The sequence below is a fragment of the Euwallacea similis genome, chromosome 3 (genome assembly GCF_039881205.1).
Source record: "Euwallacea similis isolate ESF13 chromosome 3, ESF131.1, whole genome shotgun sequence".
In the NCBI taxonomy this organism is placed as follows: Eukaryota; Metazoa; Arthropoda; class Insecta; order Coleoptera; family Curculionidae; genus Euwallacea; species Euwallacea similis.
In genome coordinates, this window is record NC_089611.1 from 2,670,917 (window position 1) to 2,693,720 (window position 22,804).

Genomic DNA, 22,804 nt, shown 5'->3' on the forward strand with positions numbered 1-22,804 from the left:
TGAGTTGCCCCTGTATAAAAGCCGGAATCGATCCGTGTCGACGGTGTCAGGAGCGTCGCGACGCGCACTGACGTCACAGCGCCATGCCAACCTGCTTCGACGACACTCCGCTGGAAAATATTTATTTTCGTCGCTCGTCTGCGAACTAAAACAAATTTCTTGGAAGTGTCCCGTTGTAACCTAAGGAATTTAATCAAGTCGACAAAAAACGCGTTTCAGAACCCCCGGGGGTCATTTCACCACGCTGCCTCACTCCATCGCGGGTCGTCGCGGTGACCCCAAATGTCGTGTACCAATTTAATTTCCTCCTCTCTAATAGGGGATCGGTGTAAGGGGTAAACGTTCTAGTGGTTTGTGTTCTCGAAGATTTCAATGGGTGCAGTGAGTGTCTGAGTGCCGGGACATGGAGAAAAGAGTAGTCGGTGAGGGATTGGTAAGCACTGGGAGGTGGTGAAGGTACCAGGGGCGAAATGGGGAATTCGTGCAGTAGCGGGCAGGCCCACAAGGATAAGGACAACATGTCCCAGAGGTCCGAGGAGTAAGTAATAAACTACAATCCTCGTTTAATCCACTAGTTGATCTCATTTAAATTCGAAGTCAGTTATTTCAAAAATTGGTATGTAATTTTCCGCAGTATTTGTGTCACCCTATACGTGTATTTAAAGTGTATCACTGTGTCATGGTGCTATTCGCAATTTTCGCATTTAACTTTATTCGACCACCCATGTGACCGCCACCTGGAACTCTTGGATTAACCCGAGGAAGTTTCAAATTAGTAATTGGAATTGGGGAGTTTTGCCGAAAATACGACTTAATTTATAGTTGATATTTCCGTACAAAATGGTGAAGGCAAGAGTCTTCTTCTTAATGCGGCGCCATTTTATAATTTTCAAACGTTCTCATTGACTGCTATTTAGCAACTAATTTTGATATGTTTAACCCCTGATTTTAAATAAAAATTTGCTTAAAAAAATCCAAAATCTGCAGACATGTTTTACAAATTAGAAAGAGGGGGTGCTAGGGATTGAACAATAGAATGCTATTTTCAAATTCTAAGGCCCCACCTTTGGCAATAATTTTGAAATGAATTTGAAGGTCCATTACTCATTTTTGACAATTAAAACTTATTCACGTAAGTAGCATCAGAGATCTTTTAAATTATTAGAAAGTGGCGTTAGAGCAGCTGCAAAATGTGATACCATTTTGAAATTTTGAGATGTAACCCTTGGGCACCATTTTAGCTAAATTAAAAATTAACGAAAATTAAAATTCCAAATCAAAAAATAAATGCTAAGCATTTTAATTGCGTTACTTCGTTTTGAAAAGGAAAAGTTACTGAACACAAAAATTAATATTAACTGGATTTTTCCATTAATAAAAACCAACCACAAGCGAAATTAAACGTGTAATACGGAGCGCTTTTATACGGGAAAATGTTCTGGTCTGACGTCACTGGACGCAACGACGACGTCACCGAGATGGTCCAGTTGACTTTTGACCTAGTTTCGCGCGAGAAGCTGCCGCCGCTGCTGATGCTTTGGCGAAACTGGGACAAAGCCATTCGCTCACGGAGACGCATCCTCATCACACGTTTTAATGATTTTTTTTATCTTACTTAAGGTCCGCCAGTTACCAGGTGCGGACATCACTGCCCTCGGAGAAGCAGCAGACGCTCCTCAATCACATCACGACCACCCCCCATAGCGGGGTCATATTGGAGCCTAGCACTGCAGGGCAGCCGCCCACTTTACAGCAATCCACGTCCAGTGGCATTAAGCCCCCGGGTGACTTGAAGAACCCCAATTTATCGAAACTTATGAAGGGCACCTCAGGTGACCACCAAGGGAACTCTAATTTTCTTTATTGTTACTAATAACGTCCTTATAGACTCAATGTCCATTTCGTCCCCATTGAGCCCCAAAGGGTTCGAGAAACTAACCGAAGACGTTCCAAAGGAAGTTTCGAGCCTCAATGAGAACTTGCAGCATTTGATCATGGGACGGATAGCTCACGCCAAAGCGTCTTTGAGGAGCAGGAAGATTGTTATTTATGTCTGCGCAGCTGATTCACAAGGTAAGTTTTACATTATGTTGTATAATAATTATATTGCACATTATTAAATAGTTATTTCCGAGGCATGCACCCGGCAGCAACTGATATAAATAAAAATCAAAAGTCATTTGGCACGAAATTCCGTTAAGTACACACAATTTTCTGGCGAGATATTCGTGGGAGTCGAGTGTGATAAATTTTATTCCGCTTTTTTGTATAATTAAGTTTGTTTTGATATTATTTCAATTCCGAAAATACCTCTTTTGATCGAAAAAAAGGAGTTAAAGTCATAGATCGGTTATGAAAAAATTCGGTTTTACAGGTTCGTTTGTTAAACGGCGGCAACATTATGTTTGAACTATGTTGGAACGCACTGCTGGTTGTCTATATTAATCCAAATGTAATTTGTCTAATGTATCCTGGCATTTTCAAACCTTCCAAAAGTACTTATCCCAAATAATCGTTTTCAGCCCTGTAATTTTATTTATAAATTCCTAATTTGGCCCTGGTTTTACTACCAAAAATACATGTAACTTTCAAAAGCGATTATAATCTCATAAAAAGCCTGTTTCAGTGGGAGATATAGAACTTTTACTAATGCATTGCGAATACTTCTAATCTATTCCGGCTCAGTTTATTTATTTTAGGGCTTTTTCTCTTCTTCATAAAATCTAATATAAGTGAAACTTATTAATCAATTTAGACAGGCTTCGGGCACTTTTACTATTTATTAATTTGAATTACTTCACTTTTAATTTGAAGTTTACGGGATGCTTCTAAAAAAATAAAAGGGTCCATTTTGATTTTAACGAGATCACGGAAAATCTCCGTCAAGAATAAGGATCCAAATATAATATCGGCTATTTCTTGCCTTCCCTTCACATCAGGACTTCCACCTTTTCTTTACAACTAACTATTTCTATATTTATGTGTATTTTGTACCGTTTTTGAACAATTTGACCGAACTTACATAAATAATAAGATAAGGATTGCGGTAAAAATAAAATGGCAGACTGCAATTGTTTTTTCTGTCCTTTTCTCTCCAACTGAAGTCTGTCCTAGCGGTGAAAAGAGATAGACAGATCGTCTCGTAATTTACGAATCGCTTTGCATGTTTGCCTGAAGCTTACGTGCCGCCGTTTTTATTGTAAAGTGATTGGCCAATTTGAAATTGACTGTCAGCGTCATTCCCGCCAACAAAATTATTTTCTTTCAATCATTGAAATAGTTCCTTGTGCCACAAAATCATGCGTATCTTTAATTAAGTAAATTTAGTTAATAAACCATTTAATCAGACCGATGTTAATTGGTTATTCTTGCCCTTCTTTCCTATATTCATCAGTCACAAAATGACATTTTTCGTCAATCTTCTTTTGATCAATATTCCAGATTGTGTGGTAGAAAAAGGTTCGCTTCACAATGCAGTCTACCCAACCCTAAGACAGCACTGCAGATCCAAAGGCTATGAACTGCACATTGTGGATTTACACTGGAAAACTTTGCTTGAAAAGCAGCAGGACCATGAATTTCCTGAGTTATGCATTGGGGAACTCACTAGTAAATTTCAATAACCGTTCATATACAGGATATCTTATTTAGATGTGCCTACTACTGCAATTAAATTGGGGGGACTGCTGCCATTAAATGAGAAAAAGTTGGCAACTTTAACGGATTTTGTAACTCTCAATGTTTTGGAGACAGAAATAATGGGCACACTTAAATAAGACACCCTGTATAGCCTGCTTCTAATTATTATTATTATTATAAATTTCATTAGGGCAAATGGAAGTGGCTTACGTGATCCCAGTGCTTTTCCTTAACAACTCTTTAGGGACTCAATTACTGCCTATCACCATTGAGAGCACCGACTTTAAAATGGCACTGGAGAGCAGCGAAAATCAAACTGCTCAGGGCTTACTTAAAAAATGGCAAGATTTTTCATTGATTTAAATAAAATATTGTACAGTGTTCCAAACTTAAGGAGGTTTAAGGGCATTTACGGTGAATAATTTTTGTATAAACACCCCTATTCAAAAATAAGCAGTTTTGGCTTCAGAGTCATTTTTGTTCAAAAACGTAATGGTAGCTCATTGGCACCAAAAGACTTTGATCATTAATAAATTTTTATTAAAGATAACGCAAAAAAATAAACGTTCAAAATGACGACTCCGAACCTGGTTACATAAATTTGTTCTTTGATTCATTAAATCTTGTATCCGTTGTAAGATGTGCAGATCTTGCTGCGTGAAAAGAGATGCTACCATTAATATTCCCAAGAATTCCTCTTGGGTGGCTATAGGAGTTTCATACACTAATAATTTGATGTAATCCCAAAAAAAATCCAAGATGTTTAAATTGGGACTTCGCGCTGGCCACCTGATAGATCCGCCTCTTCTGATCCATTGCCTACACAAATATTGGTTTAGATTATCCTGTACAATACGGGCAAAATATGCAGGTGCGTCGTCACGTTGGAATCACATTCCATCCCGTATATCCATAGGAATGTTTCCATTATCTAATAGTTCAGAAAGTACGCTTTGCATAAAATTTTGATAGATGTTACTAGTTAGGCGAAGTGGAAGCAGGATTGAGCCAATTAAAAAGTCGACAACTATACCGGCCCACATGTTAATGGCAAATTGGCTTTGATTCACTTAAGTTGAATATCGAAGTCTTTAGAACTAAAATTATTCAAAAGCCAAAATGGTTCATTTTTGACTAGGGGTTTCTATGTAAAAATTGTCCACCGCAATGTCCTCTATACCCTCCTTAAGTTTAATATCTTTTCGAGACATCCTATACATTACAATTTATTTTACAGGTATACGTTGGATAGCGACGCTCAGCCTCCGTGCTACAGACTAAGGCCGATTTCCTGCCACATTCCCGGCTTCAACAAAAGCTCTCTAAAAGACCGAGAAAAAGCCTTTCAAGAGTGGGCAGATGAAATAGACAAGATGCTAGCAGTGCTAATCAACGTCTTCTCAGTGGAATTAAGAGACACATATTTGACCACTGTGGTGGAGCAAGTAAGAACCGTTATTCCCCCCTTTTTTTCAGCACTGAGTTGTGTTATTACAGGAGGTCCACAACACCGTTTTCATGAGCCAAGAGATGGCCAAAAGGTGTATTTGGATGAACCGGGTGTACATTCCCACCCCAAAGACGCCGGAAAATCCCAGTCCTGGAGAGGAGGAGGCTGTTAGAAGGCTAAATGGACTACAAAAAGATCTGCGGGATCAGTTGGCTGAGAAGCACATGGTGCGCATTCAAGTGAAATACTCAGAGAGTGGCTTAAACCTGGATATCCCTGAGCATAAAGAGTATGTAACTACTGTAACTACACACCTGCAAAAACACTTGCAGGAGACTATAGATTCGATCATTGACGATCACACGAATAAGACTATGATAAGACCCAGTTATGGCATTGAGGCTGGTTTATTCGAGGAGCTCAATCAGCAGACTTATTTCTGCCAAAAAGCCTCGCAGTGCAGCATCAATAGGGAGCGAACTATCGAGGAGATTTATGCGTAAGACGTGTTATGAATTTACATATTAATATGAATTACTTTTTTACACGCATCAGGTACATCACAAGTGATAAATCGACGCCCTTGCTCCTCACAGGACCGAGCGGTTGCGGTAAAACTACTCTCCTCTCCAAAATAGCGATGCAGTGTCCTGCAAAGCTACCAGAAGCGTTTTTGGTGCTCAGATTTGTAGGAATCAGCGCTCAAAGCAACACTGTAGAGCAGCTACTCAACTCCATAACGAACCAGTGTTCTATATTAGCACACGGACACAAGTGTTATTGTTTTCATGTATGTGCTTTCTTTGCTACGTAGGTATAGGGGTTGTTAATGATACTTTTCAGAGGGTTGAAGAATACCAGAAGGTGTTGCCAGAGCTGCTGAGTGCCAATAGTCTGCAACGGCCCCTGGTGATTTTTTTGGATGGGTTGGATCAGGTGAGGGAGTACAGTTCGACTGATACTCAGTGGGTACCCAGTAAACTCCCAGATAATGTGAAGCTGATTATTTCAGTAGGGGAGGGTAAGTTTATTTGGTTTCATCACCCTACCTCTTTAACTTCGAACTGGATATTCTTACTGAAAAACTTAAATAACAATAATTATAAACCACTACATGAACTATTTTATCAATTTCCTTGAACTTTAAAATAAATCCAAATTAACCTTGAAAAAATGAAACATATTTTATTAACCATTTTGTCAGGAATTTCATTCATCTTTTGATATCACGTATCTACTACTGCATGTAAAGATTTTCTAAATAATTTAAACAAGGGCGTACTTGAAAAACGAACAATTTAACTTTTTTTATTTTTATTTAGGAACGCAAATGCACAACGAGTTGAAATCCCGCCTGCCCAACCACAGCCACATCAGCATGCCCATATTGGGTCAAAACGAAGCCAAAAACATACTCATGTCCAGCGTGATGCAGTACAATCACAGCATCAACTCCAGAATACAAGACTGCGTCTTGAAATCCGTACAAGAATGCACCGTTCCGCTATACTCAAAGGTATAGAAAAAAAAACATAGCAAAAATAGTTGTCATTTAAACCAATAAATCTAGTGAGATTTATATATATAGAATATAGAAGAATATATAGAATAGTTTCAACATTTTATTCACCGCGTTACTTTGGTTTGAACAGGTACTTGCTTGGCAAACGTCATGGTGGGCGGACAAGGACCATGAAATCCATCCAAAAGGCAACTTACCCGACCAGTTGGACTTCATGTTGGAAGAGCTGGAGATAATATTGGGGCCCCCGCAGGTGCAGCATGCCTTGGCTTTGATCACATGCAGCAAGCACGGCGTCACCGACTCGGAAATGCTTGATTTGTTGGCATTTGATGACAATTTCCATAGTGACACTACTTACGGTCAGTTTTAACTATCAGATTTCGTCACAAAAGGGATTAAAAACTGTGCCAAAAATTTACAGCAACTGTGATTTTTTTAATTTACTGTTAATGTTATAGTTCCTTGGGCGCCAGCTTGTTTAGCTTGGCCGAGACTGTTAAAACACCTGGCCCCCTTTCTTATATGGTCCCTCACTGGGGGAGTTTTAGGGATCCAGTGGAAGGATGATTTATTAAGAAAAGCGGTACTCAAGCATTACTGTAGATTCAAAACTTGGGCCCATGAAACCTTGTTCTATTATTATGAGGTAATTTTTCCTGTTAAAAGTCGAGTTTAAAATTTGGAATGATGGCGATATTTCAGGGTAAATGGTGGCAAGAGAAGCCCCCTAATTTACAGGGTCGGCTAGTGTCGCAAGCCAACGATCTAGGAAAATGGTATGATCGTGAGAAAAATGCTTGTTTTGACTGGTTTAATTTTGTATTCATTTTGTGCATGAATTTTTTGTGTGCATGCAAATAGTGAATAAAAGCTTTTGATGGCGATTTTGATTTTTCCTCTGTTAGACCCTAAATTGTGCCTGTAAGTATCGCACTTTGAGGTAAGTAAGAATTGGCGCATGCAGCAGTAACATTTAGAAAACGAATCCGCAATTGAGCCAAATTATTAATAGCTATAACCGAAGAAAACTGGACGAACTCTCTTTCCATTACTATCATCTGCACCACGACCTAGAAACCTCGAAGTACTTGACGGACATGTCCTGGATCTATGACAAATTGTGTGGCTCCAGCGTGTTCCAGATCCTCGAGGACATTAACCTGTCCAAAATGGTCAAGACCACTTTTCTTGGAATGCTCAAAGAATTCCTGGAAATCAATACACAGGTCCTCAATTACGACGGCAGGCAGTTTTACTCGCACTTATACACATTCCTGCGAGGAAGGAGTAAAGAAGGCAAAGAGATGGAGCTATTTGAGGCATGCCAGAAGCCTCCAGTGCTCACACTACTTCCTCTCAATCCTAATGTGTTTGGGGAGGAGGTATATTGTGTAAATATATGTGATTCAGTAACTAATAACTTTTTTGTAGGAAGCGGTTTCTCTGGCCACAAACCTAGACATATTAGTGAGAATCCCGAATTCCAATAGATACATTGTAACGATATCCACTAACGACGAGAGCGTATGTGTGTGGGACGTTTTAGAGTGAGTCTATTTAAGTCAAAACGCAGGACAATGGTCGCAGCATCAAATAATATTTGACAATGTGTTTGCAGCTGTAAACAAATTAGGACGCTAAAAGGCATTCCGCACCCCACCAACCTCATCCCCATAGATGAATTTAGGTGTATAGTACTGTGCCGGAGGGAGTTGAGGATTTACAATTTGAACAAGGGCACTTTTGTGACCAAGCTCAAAGGGGTGATGAACCAAAAGATGCCTTTCTACGGACTGCACGACAAGAACCACCTAGTGGCCCTCCATAGGAATAGGATGTATATAAATTTAATGAATTTGGAAACTGGTAAGTCAAACATTGACCAAAGTGTAACAAAACAGCTATTTTCTTCTTCCTTTATTAATGTGTTAATGTGTGCTGAGTGGAAACCCAGAACATAAATTCACTTCACAGCGTTTATTCACTATTGTTAAAAGAAACTTCTTCACCATTCACCATTTCTTAATGCGTTACATCGCGTCATTGCTACTTGTGTAATAAAATCTCCAATGCTTAAACGAAATTATTTCATTGTAATAAAATAATAAAACAAGCCAACTTTCCACTTGTGTTTTTTGAAGTTAAATGTGCGTATCTTTACATTAAACCTTTGTCGTCTATTAACGTATTTAAATTTATGAGAATTTTTGTAATTTGAGGCGACTGTGTAACGACATTCAAGGCCGGCGAAGACCGATTTCTAAATTCCCTGCTGGTCTCGGGGGACGGAAGGGTCTTGGTCTGCGGTGACGAGACGCAGAAACCCTTCCCTTTATTAGTATGGAACTTAAAATCCAAGAAACTCCTCTACGATCTGCGTATACCCCACCATGACTTTATTACCTCCCTAAGTGCAATCACCTACGAAGGTGAGTCCTAACTAAGTTAACACTACTGAAGTTAACACACCCTTCATAGGAAGCTACGTATGCTGCGTCTGTCACGAAATCGATGACGAGAGCCCCAATTTTATCGTCGTTTATGACTTGCAAAGCGGCACTTTGTTCAAAAAATGGAAACCTACTTGCAACACTGTCTCCTTGGAAATAAGTTCTCAAGGGGGCTGTGTGATATCAGGCCTCGAAGACGCCAGGATTTTAATATGGGACCTCATCACGGGTAAGAACATTGTTGTCAGAAATCTGACAATCTACAAAAATTTCACAGGCAATTGTCGTTTCTCCTTGAGTGGACACACAGCTCCAGTATCCAGCCTAAAACTGGACTCCACGGGGGCTTTGTGTCTGTCCTCGGACACCGAGGGACGGGATCGTTCCATCAGACTCTGGGACCTTAATAAGGGAGTTTTGCTCGCAGTATATACGCCGAATGCCAAAATCACCGCTTGCGAAGTGACTAGTGGGGGGCAGCATGTTATTTTAGCCCTACAGGGGCGCAGAGACATTGTGGTCCTCCAATTGCGGGGCCCCGGGGTAGAGGAATGTCAATTAAACGAAACGTACGGGGACGAGGAGCACAAAGGCAAGACGTGGCAGTTGACTGACGACACTGCCACTTAGAAATTAAAGGGTTAATTAAGGGTGTTGTTGACTGATTCGTGTATTTTGTTGTTTATGAAGTGTTGGAAAACTGGAAAATGATGGTTCAGTGGCATGCTCTTGAAAAAATGTCATGGATTTGGCAACATTTTAAGATAAACTGCACACCCTGTGAATATTTTAGGCGATCAAAAACGATGTTTGGGAAGCAAATAAATACAAAAAAACGTAGATTATTTTTCTTGAGACCAAAAAAATTACAAGGGAATCAAGACTTGCAACTATTAAAAAGGACCACTAAGCGCTTAAAACATTCTGCTCTGTGGGCACTTTTTTGACAAAGCACCAGAATAATAGAGAGAGTTTGTCTATTTGTTTATAGCCCAAAAAGTAATCTTTGTGTACAGCGAAACAATAATTCAAAATATATCAATGGCGTTTGTGCTGGTAACAACTCATCTTTTATATTTTGAAAAATTCACCCTTATTGGCGGTTCTAACCGAATTTCTTTTCCCGCGGAAATTTAATTAATATACAGGGTGACTTTACAATTATGACTATTACCGGCGGGTATATTGTATTATACGTAATAAGATTGTAACTAATTAAGAACAAGTAAGAAATTGATTAAATGTAGAAGACAAGCGTATGAAATCCTCTCGTCATTCAATGCGTGAAAGAATAAGGCCTAATCGCTGGGTTGTATGCAGGCAATTATTAATGCCTTTGATGCAAGAGTAAATAAACATTAAATTACTAGTTGATAAGTACAAAATGCCAATTTCGTCTGATAATAATTAACAAAATCAAAGCTTGTGTAGGTTGGAAATAAGACCACTCTAAGTTCACTTGTGAAGATATACGTAACCGATTATTATACGTGTATTCCATTACTACATAGTACATAAATCACATAATATATTTCATAAACCCCATCTGGCATGCGGGTTGAATTTGTTCATTCTCAGTGTTCTGTATCACCTCAAGAATATAAATACTTTTGTTGTGAATGTCGTGTAAAAAAGTATCGCATTAGTGAATATATTAAAAGTAATAAATATATTGTAAAGTATTACAAATAATCAATTTGTTTCTTTTCTCTCCTCTTTGTCCTAAATATATTCAATTATTATCATTACTATCTAATTAAAAAAGGGCGTCATTCCTGTATTCTGCGGTGGTATATGCCTGGTTGCATTGGATGCACAAACAGAATTTTCTATTTCAATATTTCCTGCCCTTTCTGACACTTTAAATAACAACTCGCTAAACCCTCAAAATGATTTATATATACAGCGAAATCTCACAAAGGCCTAAACTCCAACAAATCACGAGAATTCTCCTCTGCCCAGTTAATTCAGAATTGCCCAAAAAAGATAAAATGATTGATTTTGATTGTCAGCGTTAACAAACGGTGTGTGTTTGGTTGCACTATACTTATCTAGTATTTTGAGATTAATGAACAAATTAAGGAAAAGCTAACATAGTATTACCGATTACGTATCAAAAAAAATCTGTTGTAAAGTTATAAAAAAAATCGCAAAATCAACTATAAATTGGAGCTAAATATTGAGAAAATTTACGCACCAATATTCTTGGCAGGATCTCTTTGCTTAGGTAACAGAGTAAAGCGAAACTATCGCCGTTTACTCTGTCATCGCTGTAAATTTTTTGGACCATGGTATGAAATCTACTGATAGGTGGGGTTTTTCGATGCTCCTATGTTCTTATTCAAAAACGATAAAAAAAGTGCGTGTCTGGTTGCATTAAATTCTTTTCTTAGTACGTCCTGGACACTGAGCTGGCCCAATCAAACCACGTGACGTCAGCCCATTTCCTGCATCCAATCAACGAGCGCCGAATCTGACTGTTGTTGAATGACGTCACAAACGTCACTCCATAACAACAAAATGGATAACACGAGTGCAGAATCGAGATCACAAATCCACTAAAAAACCACAGTAAACTACCGACTATAGTGCCAGTAAATAGTGTTTTTTACCTAATTCGGCTTTAGTACCGCGTTGTCGTGCATTTGAAATGGATTCGTTACCCGTCACGCTCATAGTTAAGGCCCCTAATCAGCAGATCGAAGATCAGAAAATTAGGTGTGAGACGTCATGGACTATAAATAAATTGAAAGAACATTTATCGGAAGTCTATCCTAGCAAACCTGTAAGTAATAACTAGCTGTAATCCATCTGTCTTTCTGTTTTAAAAACTCTTTGTTATCTTTATCACAATCTTATCTTACACTTGCAGCCACATCAGGAGCAAAAGCTTATATATTCTGGTCAGTTATTGAACGATTCGGTAGTACTCAAAGATGTACTGAGGCAGTACGAGGGACAAGACACCCATACAGTCCATTTAGTGTGCACCCCCAAAGCAGCAAAGATGACTCAAAACACTACTCCTAATACAACTGCAGGCGCTAGTCCTGGAAATTCGACAAGTGCCACTAATCCAACCCCTCCTGAGGTCACAGCTTCTCAAATCCGAGTGGAAACAGATAATACCACAAGAGTTCCTCCTACATACCCATGGGCCAGTTACACGGGCCAATTTCAAAGCCCTGCAGATGTAAATAATATGCTGAACCAATACCAGTTGCAGATGGCCTTAATGCAGCAGGCTTACATGCAATATATGGCCCAGTACATGCAAATGTAAGTATTTATTTGAGTATTGTCTTAAAATCTTTAGATGGTGATAAAAGTCAGTGTGAGTTTTCCAGCCAATCAAAAACTGCCTAGTAAGGCTAGAGTGTTTTGTTTTAAAGTAATTAGAATTTTATTGATAATTAAATTGCGTCGTAGTATTGTTTCCAGTAGGTAATGTGATGTTATAGAATATTATGAGTATTCATTATAGAAATTGATTTGTTGGCTAAACATGATTTTTATTGAGAGTTTATCTAGTAATTTCGAGGATAATTTATAGGAGAAGAAAGTTTTTTATTTCTATGAAAATGACCTTGACGGAGTATAATTTAATTTGACCTCCTATGTTATGGCTACATCATTGAAGTAAATGCAAGAGTGCCTGTCGTTTTTAGAATTGATTATTTATTAATGGTTTAGTTAAATAGAAATTTTTAGCTTCGCTATGTTTTAAAGGTGGTTTACCCTTCAAGGAAATTACTAAATGTGCACTATTAACAGTTTTAAACTGTTAGGTTTGATTTGATTTGGTGAAAGCAGATCGGCGGTTTTACACTCAGTTATCCATCATTTGTAATTGACAATGGTTAATTTACGAAAAGATTAATCTCAGGAACTGTGTCCATAATTGCATAAGCTCTGAGGATGAAAAACTTGCATTGAAATAAAAAAGTTATAATTGTACTGGTTTGTAAGTTGGAGTTTTAGCTCCAGTTCCCTATTATATTCAGGTTATTTATAGTTTCATGATGTATGTATGTAATCAAATCATCAAATTTCAAGCTTTTAATTTGCTTTGAATTCCCCAGGGCTTCAGGTCAGCCACCCACGGCCCCATCACCCCTTCCACAAACACCTGGAGTGCCCCCACCACCAAACGCCCAACCTAACGCAGCTGAACCCGCCCAACCGAACGTCGCTCCCCAACAACCCCAAGAAAATGAAGAGCGCGATTGGTTGGACGTATTCTACATGCTCAGCAGAGCCATGGTGTTGTTCAGTGTGGTATACTTCTACTCCAGCCCCGTGCGATTCATATTCGTTCTTTTCCTGGGTGTGGCTCTTTACCTCTACCAGTCGGGCTTCTTTAGAAACATCAACATTAACAATAATAACATTAATGGGACGCCAGAGGGGGCGCCGGAAGAGGAGCAAGCACCCACGAGGTTCACAGTTGCCTGGACATTTATCACGACGTTTTTCGCATCGCTCATTCCGGAAATTCCTAATATAAATGCGTAAAATTGTTTGTTCGTTTTTATTTAATGTAATTGTTGCATTTATATAACGAGATTTTTGGAGGTGTTTTTTGTAGTTTATTGAGCGTTAATTGAGGACAACTTGAGCTTTGGTGTATATGCGAGGGGTTTGATTGATCTGTGGTTTTGTAAGTATTGCTATGATGAGGCAGAAATTTATATACTTTTTACATCCAGTTTTTGACGATGCTATATATAGTCGGGACGATTTTCTGTAATTTTCTTATGTATACACATACAGATCTGTTGTACAAAATTATACATATTATTGAATAAGGTTAGAAATGATTTTTTTAGCCTTTAGCTGATGTTAAATGTAAAAAACACTATGGTAGTGTACATATATAACATTAATTGTTCGATATTTGTATTATTAGCTTTAATTGAAATGTGATTTAGTTATGAAGGTAATTAATATAGTAATTTGTATACACGGATTTTGGTTTAACGAACTTGAATTAAATATTTGAAAAGTATTGTTTACGTTCATCAAAGTGATAATTCGGTATGGTCGCTGGGTGTGTGGTTACCACTCACAAATCTTCACGTCATTTTGTAAAAATGAATTCCCTTATTAATTGACTTTCGTCAAAGTTCGGCCAAAACGTTTTATGATTTTTGCAGATAACAGATCTCGAAATTTCTTTGCTAAATTCCTATTGAAAAAGACAATTAAATTTTAAAAAATTATCAAATCAAGATTTCGCGAATCTGGCTTCTGAATTGGCTCTACACTCACCACCTAAAGATGGGTTTTACCAAACTCAGTTCGAAGACTTTTTAACAGTATAATTTATTTCCTTCAGTAAATAACCTTCTAATATAAACTATATAAAAAGAGAGCACAAAAATTATTGTCAAATAAGCAACTCTATAGTTACAACGATAAGTCAGTAATTCGCACCAAATATCCACACACATATTATTTTTTGTTTGCAAATAGCTGTCTATACCATAAATCTGAAAATACAGAGCATCACAAAACAAAGTTTGAGATTTTTTAAGCTTCCAAACATCAGTTTTAGAATCGATTTTTCATGATATTTTGAGGGATTCAGACATTTTACAGCTTGTATTAAGGACCACTTAAACAGCCTACTTTATGTTCGATTTTTAGGGTGTCAGACTGCCACAAACAGCTTTTAGCAGTCATATTTCTGCACCGGGTCATGTGGTCATGTCCGAATTTCTCAATTAAATCTTCCTAAGAACAATAATACATATACACACAGGAGGTAGATTATACTCATACCTCAGTAAAACTGAAAACATAATGTGGCACTCAAAACAGCAATATTAAACCATTATCGCTATAACCGCCACAGTGGTAAATCCGAGGCTCAAATGGCCTATAAAACTTTACCCGATCTCTTATATATTTAAAGAAAACGCGCCCGGAATTTAATTTTGCTGTTAAAAGTCCGGATATTGAATCTACTTTTTGCCGCTACAATCTTAAGCACCATAATTCCCAGACGTATGACACACACATTGCTTTTTGCTGTCCTCAAGCCGCATAATGATACAATAAAAACCTACAGTCGTGGAGGCGATTAAAATTAAACAAGCGAATGCGGCTTAATTGCTTATAGGAGAGGCTATACAAAATGTCTTTTTGTGTACATAAATTCGTTGGTTTAATTAAAATTTCCCCATCGGCGGGGTTTGGGCTTTAATTAGGGTATATAAGATCTCCTTTACGATTGGATGAATTAAAGCTTTATTGACTCTAAACGTAGTTCACAGTCTGGGATTTTATGGAACGTTCAACAAGGAACACATAAAATGTTGCTGTTTCACATGGACAAATTTTATGACTACCTTTGTTGACGTCACTCAAGCTAGAGGACAATATGTGATTAGTAGATGTTGATTGTGGTAGCGCTGGCGTAAATGTCGACATCTACGTGGTGCGGCCTGAATATGACTGATGATCGGCATTCGGGTTTTCATTAGATGTGTTTTTTTTATTGTACTTTCACCTGGAGTTAGTAGTTTTTCTTGAACAACTAATTTATAAAACTAACTTATACTAAAAAACTAATTTATAACTACCTCTGAACGTGTTTATTGAGTTATAATTTATTTTGTGAAATGGACAGAAAATTACGACTAACCTGATGTATCAAGTAAGTCCCCACCATCTATCAGTTCTACTCAAATTTAGCGGTAATTTGTTACGACTGAAGTTTGTAAGGCTTAAGATAATATATTTAATTCATTTTTTATTTAAATAACAAGTATTATAAATAATACCTTAAAATTTGTGATATAAAGTTGATGTTAATATTATACAGAAAAGACATTTCGAATTTGAAATGTGTATTTCTTGCCATGTTGCAAAATCACGTGACCAGTTAGTCAGATTTCTATAAATTTAATACAGATATTTATTAAACTAATTTGGATTTCCATCAAAAGTAGCATCAGGATTTAAAGTTTAAATAAAAGAACAGAAAAAATGTTTTCCTTCGACGGTGAACTTAAAAAATGTAACGGTTAAATCAACTAACCTATCGCCATTACAATCAGAGATGGGCGACCAAATTGTGCACCGCTGCCAGTAGTGCTAAGTGTATAATTCTGCTAGATCACAAATTGTCCTTTGATATTTATTAAACTTGTAATATGTTTTTTCCAGATATGTAAATAACCCTTAATGATATGACTATTCCAAAATTCAAACATTTCCTATACAATACGAAAATAACTCTAAAAATCATTAACTTTGAATGCATAAGGGATTGTGTCTTCATGGACCGCACAGTATTTTATTGTCATAAATTTTAATTTCAATTTGATTGTGCTCTAATAATAACGATTCCTGAAAGCATTATATTATTATCCTCACCCTTAAAATTGTTTTATATTGTCATCCCTAAAGTTACTATGTATTGTGCTAGTCTATCACAGATCTCGATATCTTCTACAAAACCTGAAACCGATAAGTTGAGAGTCAGCTTGATAAGTTATAATAATTATTACATTTATGCTAATGAATGCAAGTTATTGTCCGTAACGTCCACATACATAATTGTCGTATGCTTCACATAGTTAGGTACGTCTAAGTAGGAAAGTTGCTAAGTTAGCCTAAGTTGAGCAAGCGACGTGTGTCTAGAATATCACTATTGGCGCCTAACATCTAGCCTCTGAGATACTAAGTCTAATATGTATTATTAAATAGCCAGTCTACGATTTATAAGACCTTAAGGAGAATGTCTCAGTTGAAATCTACAATTCGATGGAGCATGTCGTTAAAGCGACTTAAAATCAGTTTGGCGAAAAATCTTATTGTCAGACCTTGTTATTGTCAAAAGAGCAAAGAAGGAGACCCTTAGCAATACCTCTCCACGACCACGTTAACTGAAACCTTGCGCAGTTTCGTCGGGTTTGGTCAGCTAATCGCCCCCGTATTAATCTCAGTCAGATCTTGGCCTTTAGTTTCGGGCACGCAGCAGACCACAAAGCACAAGCCGCACACTGATATGAAAGCGTACAACCAGAAAGCCCCGTACAAGCCCATAAGCTGCTGAAAATCTATAAACGTTTTGACGCCGACGAAGGCGCAAAAGTAGCTGAAACCGGTTGCAAGGGCAGTGCCCAAGCCGCGATGCTCCAAGGAAAACAGCTCGCTGACCAACAACCAAGAAATAGGACTTATACCTAAGGAGAAGGCAACGGTAAAGACTAGGACGCACAGCAATGGTATCCAGTCCAAATGGGGCACGGATTTCGAGTTGGCCTCCTCGTAGTAGGCGAAAGAGCCGAAGGAGGCTAAGGCCAAAGACATGAGCACGCTGGAGGCCACCAATAAGGGCAGCCGTCCGGCGCTGTCCACCAATAAGCCCGACAGCAACGAGGAGAGCAGCTGCACCACAGCGACAGCTACGGCGGCGCTATGTGGGTTCGTCCCGCCGAAGGTTTCTTTGAAAACGCTTACCACGTAAAAATTGAAGGCATGCGCTCCGGAAAAACGCTGGAAGAACATTAGGCCGCAAGTGATGAGAGCGGGCGTGCGTAGCGTTTGCAGCAGCAGTTTGGGATCACTGGGGATCCTTTTGGACATTATATGAGTCTGCAGCATGGCCAGTTCCATCTGCAAGTCCACGTTTTCTCCTCTGAGCCAACGCAGCGCTTTTTTGGCTTCGGAGTCGTGGCCTTTGAGCACCAACCAGCCGGGGCTTTCGGGGATGCGAAGCATCGCCAAACACATGGCTGCAGGTGCGAAAGAAATCAGTCCTGCCAATTGTCTCCAATCCAGAAAAGCTCCAGCGGCGAAGGCCACAAGAAAGCCGGCATGACCTGATATCTTTAGTAGAGCACTTAGACCTCCTCTGATCGAGGGGGCTGCTATTTCGCTTACGTAAACTTGCGCTGCGAGTTGAACTATGGCTACCAGGAAGCCACTGGCGAAGGCTGCAAAGCACATCACCTATGAATGTAGATTTATCCATTAGAATCAAAAATTTGTTAGAATATAGAACCAAGTAGGACGGCCACAAGGTGATCGAGCGGGACTAAATTTCAAGTCTTTTTGAACTTACCTCAACATTGAAAGCGAAACCAGTCAACACCCAGCAAAGCGATAGCGGGGCACCGGCCATGATCAAGGTGCGTTTACGACCCCATTTAACAGCCAGCCCCCCCAGGGGGGCACCGAAGAGGGCTCCCAAGAGACTCAACGAGGCGAGCCATGAGGCTTGTTGCCCGTTGACATCAAAGGCTTTGGCATCTCGTTGTTGCAGCGAAGCGATAGCGGGGGAGCTGTAACCTTTGCTGAGGCCTGAGGCCAGGGACCCCAAGGAGACGGCCAAGGAGGCCAGGAATTGACCAAGGTACTCGGGCTTGCCGGTTATGAAGAGTTGTCTAGTTGGGCCAGCCAGCTGAAATAAATTTTCAAGGTTATTTGAAGCCATTTTTCGGTGGTTAAATATTGTAGATGTTGAATCGACACTCACAGTGCAGGGCAAGATCAGAAATTCCTTATCACTTACTGAGATGGAGATGGAGCGTCTCGGACATAGTTCAAATAATGTGTTCGATAGAAATTATATGGAACAAGAAAAATTGCTTTATTTTCTGTATATTTAATCTTACATTCATATGAGAAAGAATGACCGGTCAAAAGACCCAGATTTCCCTAAATTTTCTTTTCGGACCTTTCGGGAACGAAAACGCAATGACATCAATGCAAGATTAAACATCTCAACATCAGCCTGTCTGATTTCTCACGCAGATTTCTCGGTAGCTATTCCAATTATCTCGTCGTCACAGATTTGCCCAAATAATACATTCGGAAACTTTCCCAGAGGTTTTATTGGAGAGGGGGTACTTTGCTTCTAAACTTTATAATCCAAAGAGGCTTAATGGAGTTGCCAAAGTATGCATGATGCAGCGTTAGATATCGAGCGACAATAAGCCTTTTTCCCAACACGAAATTGTATATTAATCAGTGGGAGACCAAATATTTTATTACGTAGCTCGGAAATACATTAAATCCCATCACGAACGGTGGGCGTTAATGGATATAATGGCAGAAATGAAGCGGAATTTGATGCATTTCGGACGATAGCCCGCAGTGGCATTATTTAAAAGCCGGCAATATTAATGGACGTTTTTCACTATTTTTCCATCAAATAATAAATAATCCCGGTGACGTTGACGGGTGTTGCATTGTCCTCGTCCAATTCATAAAAAACATGTGTTATGTGTAAAAACCTAAACATGTAAAAAATATTGATTTAGTGACGAAATGGTGGATGATTAGTGACAAATTATAGTTAAGTGTCTGGAGAAATATTGACAAAATGGAGGAGCCAGACATATTTAATTAAAAGAAATTTAATTCATAGTTTAAATTTTGACAAACTGATGGGTGAGCAATAATTAGTAAATTTAAAGGAGCGAAAATCCTAGTATAAATTGCGGCAAAATGGTAGATGAACAGCGAAAATATTATATTCCAAAAAAACTATGGTGGAGGTGCAGGAAAAACGAAAAGTTTGGTCTAAATTTAGACGAATTAGAGAAGATGCAAGAAAAATATGAACCTCAATTACTTATGAAGAATAGTCCAATTACAACATTGACCCAGAGGTGGAAAACCAAAAATAACTAAAGACATGAGAAAATCGTTTTTCCTGATAATCTGGAACGTGAAAAAATATATAATACTATGTTTTGTTATTATTTTAGTGCTATTAAAAAGAAATTTTAAATTACATTTTAACTTTTTGAACGGCACAAAGAACTTTCCTTATTGACAGGGCATATTCTGGCTTCCTTCACGAGACAGGTCTCCATTAATTCGCATTTTAAGATGTAAAAAGCCGCAAGTTTAGCTCATATTCTACATAATTTCCAACAATAACACCCAAATGCCGCTTAATAGTTTATCATTTTCTTTGGATAGAAACTTGGACGCAAACTGAAAGTGGAGTAAATCAATACCCGAACGCGCCTCGTTCGTGGAGAGAGAGTAAATCGAGCCGTAAAAGTTTGAACGAAACAATTTTGGGGCCCATTCGCCGCGACTTCATTAATCATAAAACTGAGAAACAATTTACCACGACATAAAGCGACGGCTTTCGGCGGCGGATCGTAATGGAGATACTTATTCGTTTTTCCAAGATTAATCCTAAACGTAACGATCGGAGCAAAAAACTAATTAAAGTCTTATCAGCAACAACCGTGCGACAAAACATACCTTCCACACGCCCGATAACATACACTACAACTAGATACTTCCATGTGAAATTTTCATTTTTGTCACGTTTCAAGTTTTACCCCGGAAGTATCTTTCGAAGCAATGTTTGTGTAGGGCGTCTCTTATAGGATTTGTCTCCGAGAAGAAAATGTTTTTCATCGATTGAAGGGGAATAAGAGCAGTCGTATTTAATAGAAATTCCTCTTACCGGAGGCATTTCGTCAATAATAATTTGAGGAACAACGCGGAAAAAACGACGAAATAATCCCCGTATCTTTCGTTATCCAAATTTATCCAAATCCATTTATATTATTTAGGATTGGAGGAGAGGATTGTGGTTCTCGTAATTCCTGACTGGAGATCTCGAAATTGCATTTAAATAGCTGTTTTGCTACATTTTTTACAATCACTATTTTTTCCAGAAACAGAGAAATATAACAATAACAATTTACATTGGGCCTATTTTTTATTACAGTTTAGATACTAACATTTTTTTGACTATTTGGTGAATACACATTTGTTGAATAGTTTTTGTCCTGTGTCTTTTTAAGTAAAGTAGTTTGAGTGTGGTCCAGTTGTGGGGATTGTCCTTCCATTTCTTCTGAAGTTATAGGAGTCTTTCGGTTATTTTTGTCATGTGTGCGTTCGTATAGTAATTGGTTGGATGGGTTGTGTAACGGGTTGTCGCATGATTCCATTAATTATCTATTAAGTGAAATTTCATTTGTGATCCATTAGGAAAGCAAATCAATGCAAGGACTCATAGGTCTGTTGGTAGATATTTATCATTGATTTAATGCGGTATATGAGATAAACAGTTTGATTTGTTATTCTGACATGGAGTGTAAAACTCCAATTATTATGATGCTTAAAATATGGTTTTGGGAACTCCCTGTACAGTGTTATTAACAAAGCAGCAAAGAAGTAGAGATATGTAATAAACATGTAAAGCTTGTATTCAATTTGGCAAAACAACATTCATTATTACACTCAAAGAGAAGCGAATAACAACCAGCATTACGAAGTATTATAAATGCACTCAATTCAGCCTTGTCTTTCCTCAACTAAAATAAGTAACTTTTCTCTCAGTCCTAATAAATGACTATGACCAGTATAAACGCAGTTATTGAGGTATTAAACCGCTCTTAATTTAGGCAAATTACTTTAATAAATGTACAGGTACGAAGGAGAACCCATTTAGAAATAAGTCAAGTTTATCGCAGGAATTCTGTGTAAATTGTGATTTATTTCTTTTTTTTCTCATGAAACGGACTGTTGAAAATGTAAAATTAATACGATAATTAACATCGCTTAGAAGAGTTATTTCAGAGACAAATTCCAGATATTTTTGCTCTGGTATGCAGCGTACAAAAACGCCCATACACATTCGCTCTCACCCCTCATAAAACATTTTACGACCCCCCATAATTCCAAGAGAATCACCGTTTTTATTATTCAGTCAGTGCAGGTACATACGTTTTAAAGTATTAATCATAATACTTCATTAAACTGGCCATAAATCAACCATTTCCTGCAATTTTGCGTGAAACAGGATAAAGGTGAAGCTACTGGGAAAAACAAAAAATTGTTGTATTAGAAGTGGTCATTAGGGAGACCTATAATGGCTATCAGAGTGCCCTTGGGGCAGCAGATGCAGATAATGGATTAGAAGTATTTTGACCTCAAACTGGAATTGAAATAAAAAAACGTTGAAGAACATATACTTACCTTGTGTGTGTACTGGGTCATAATTCTATTGCTTGGATCAAAAGAGCACTAGGCTACGACATTTTCTGGGGTCCCGAAACGACTTTCGTGCACCAGCTGGATTATGAATGGGACGGTCATGCCATAGCGGCACTGGGAGCTTACTGCCGATTGCGATTCAGAGTGGTCTCACGTCGTGCGCATCGGCCCTTTATCGACCTAATGCAGAGATGGATTCGGTCAATTGCTCCCTCATCTAGTAAAAACTCACTCAATCTGGACATAATGGTGAATGCGCAACTGAAACGCTAATTTCCACTGAATTGGCAGAAAAAGTATTTCTGTGTTTAGTTGATTTTGAGGACAAGATGTAATACTAAATTTGGGTTTTACAAAGTTAAAAACTTCATATATTCTGTACGTAGTGGTGAATGCGCCACATGGATACGACTTTGGAATAAAAATCAAATGAAACAAATTGCATGAGATAATCTTGTGGACAAAATGGTGAATGACCAATTTGTTGCCGAAGTCTTGTCAACTGTTAAATTCATTTGAATTCTCGACTGTTGGGAAATTTGGCTTTCTCCCTGGAAAAATTCATTACCAACCGACACTGGCGGCGTATCAACTACATCAAATTCGTATGCGGCCGTGTCTTTGTTATCCATTTTGCGGGATTATGTTCCGGACCGACACTGGAATGCGTAATTTTGTCGCCTCTTTGCCATAATATGGCACACGTTCTACGTCATAGGCGATTCTTTCCGGTTTTAGAATAAAGAAGGGGCCAAC

General features: G+C 38.4%; 4 protein-coding genes across 4 annotated transcripts in view; 3 read left to right on the plus strand and 1 right to left on the minus strand.

Annotated features, from left to right (window-relative positions):
• Nucleotides 1-55: 55 nt before the first annotated feature.
• On the plus strand, nt 56-10,756 carry LOC136420187 (NACHT and WD repeat domain-containing protein 2). Its single transcript, XM_066407016.1, has 19 exons — nt 56-538; nt 1,621-1,832; nt 1,888-2,073; nt 3,442-3,609; nt 3,830-3,980; nt 4,877-5,084; nt 5,137-5,588; nt 5,645-5,879; nt 5,933-6,110; nt 6,412-6,605; nt 6,742-6,973; nt 7,073-7,260; nt 7,317-7,390; nt 7,627-7,996; nt 8,046-8,161; nt 8,233-8,480; nt 8,834-9,043; nt 9,093-9,293; nt 9,342-10,756. The coding sequence occupies exons 1-19, from the start codon at nt 471-473 to the stop codon at nt 9,692-9,694; spliced, it is 4,044 nt and encodes a 1,347-aa protein (XP_066263113.1). The 5' UTR covers nt 56-470; the 3' UTR covers nt 9,695-10,756.
• Nucleotides 10,757-11,561: 805 nt separating this feature from the next.
• Nucleotides 11,562-14,072, plus strand: Herp (Homocysteine-induced endoplasmic reticulum protein). The gene is made up of 3 exons (XM_066407027.1): nt 11,562-11,849; nt 11,937-12,343; nt 13,147-14,072. Exons 1-3 carry the CDS (start codon nt 11,715-11,717, stop codon nt 13,577-13,579), a joined length of 975 nt encoding a protein of 324 aa, XP_066263124.1. The 5' UTR covers nt 11,562-11,714; the 3' UTR covers nt 13,580-14,072.
• A 292-nt stretch (nt 14,073-14,364) lies between these two features.
• On the minus strand, nt 14,365-22,269 carry LOC136420192 (facilitated trehalose transporter Tret1-like). Its single transcript, XM_066407023.1, has 3 exons — nt 22,031-22,269; nt 18,141-18,479; nt 14,365-18,028 (listed from the first exon to the last, which is right to left on the minus strand). Exons 1-3 carry the CDS (start codon nt 22,049-22,051, stop codon nt 16,991-16,993), a joined length of 1,398 nt encoding a protein of 465 aa, XP_066263120.1. The 5' UTR covers nt 22,052-22,269; the 3' UTR covers nt 14,365-16,990.
• The window catches only part of LOC136420202 (ninjurin-1-like), a 56,030-nt gene continuing 53,322 nt past the window's right edge, over nt 20,097-22,804 (plus strand). Inside the window, exon 1 of the mRNA XM_066407036.1 lies at nt 20,097-20,106. The gene's annotated coding sequence lies outside the window, so the exon portion shown is untranslated. The remainder of the gene's footprint in view (nt 20,107-22,804) is intronic.

What these genes read in the sequence shown, in the direction of transcription:
- Herp (XM_066407027.1), top strand. Translation starts at nt 11,715, where the DNA reads ATGGATTCGTTACCCGTCACGCTCATAGTTAAGGCCCCTAATCAGCAG. An exon ending in AAGTCTATCCTAGCAAACCT is followed by an intron (nt 11,850 to 11,936) that starts GTAAGTAATAAC and finishes TTACACTTGCAG; the next exon opens with CCACATCAGGAGCAAAAGCT. An exon ending in ATGGCCCAGTACATGCAAAT is followed by an intron (nt 12,344 to 13,146) that starts GTAAGTATTTAT and finishes TGAATTCCCCAG; the next exon opens with GGCTTCAGGTCAGCCACCCA.
- LOC136420187 (XM_066407016.1), top strand. Translation starts at nt 471, where the DNA reads ATGGGGAATTCGTGCAGTAGCGGGCAGGCCCACAAGGATAAGGACAAC. An exon ending in CTGCGCAGCTGATTCACAAG is followed by an intron (nt 2,074 to 3,441) that starts GTAAGTTTTACA and finishes TCAATATTCCAG; the next exon opens with ATTGTGTGGTAGAAAAAGGT. An exon ending in CAGGGCTTACTTAAAAAATG is followed by an intron (nt 3,981 to 4,876) that starts GCAAGATTTTTC and finishes TTTATTTTACAG; the next exon opens with GTATACGTTGGATAGCGACG.
- LOC136420192 (XM_066407023.1), bottom strand. Translation starts at nt 22,051, where the DNA reads ATGACCCAGTACACACACAAG. An exon ending in TGACCCAGTACACACACAAG is followed by an intron (nt 18,480 to 22,030) that starts GTAAGTATATGT and finishes AATTTATTTCAG; the next exon opens with CTGGCTGGCCCAACTAGACA. An exon ending in GTTTCGCTTTCAATGTTGAG is followed by an intron (nt 18,029 to 18,140) that starts GTAAGTTCAAAA and finishes CTACATTCATAG; the next exon opens with GTGATGTGCTTTGCAGCCTT.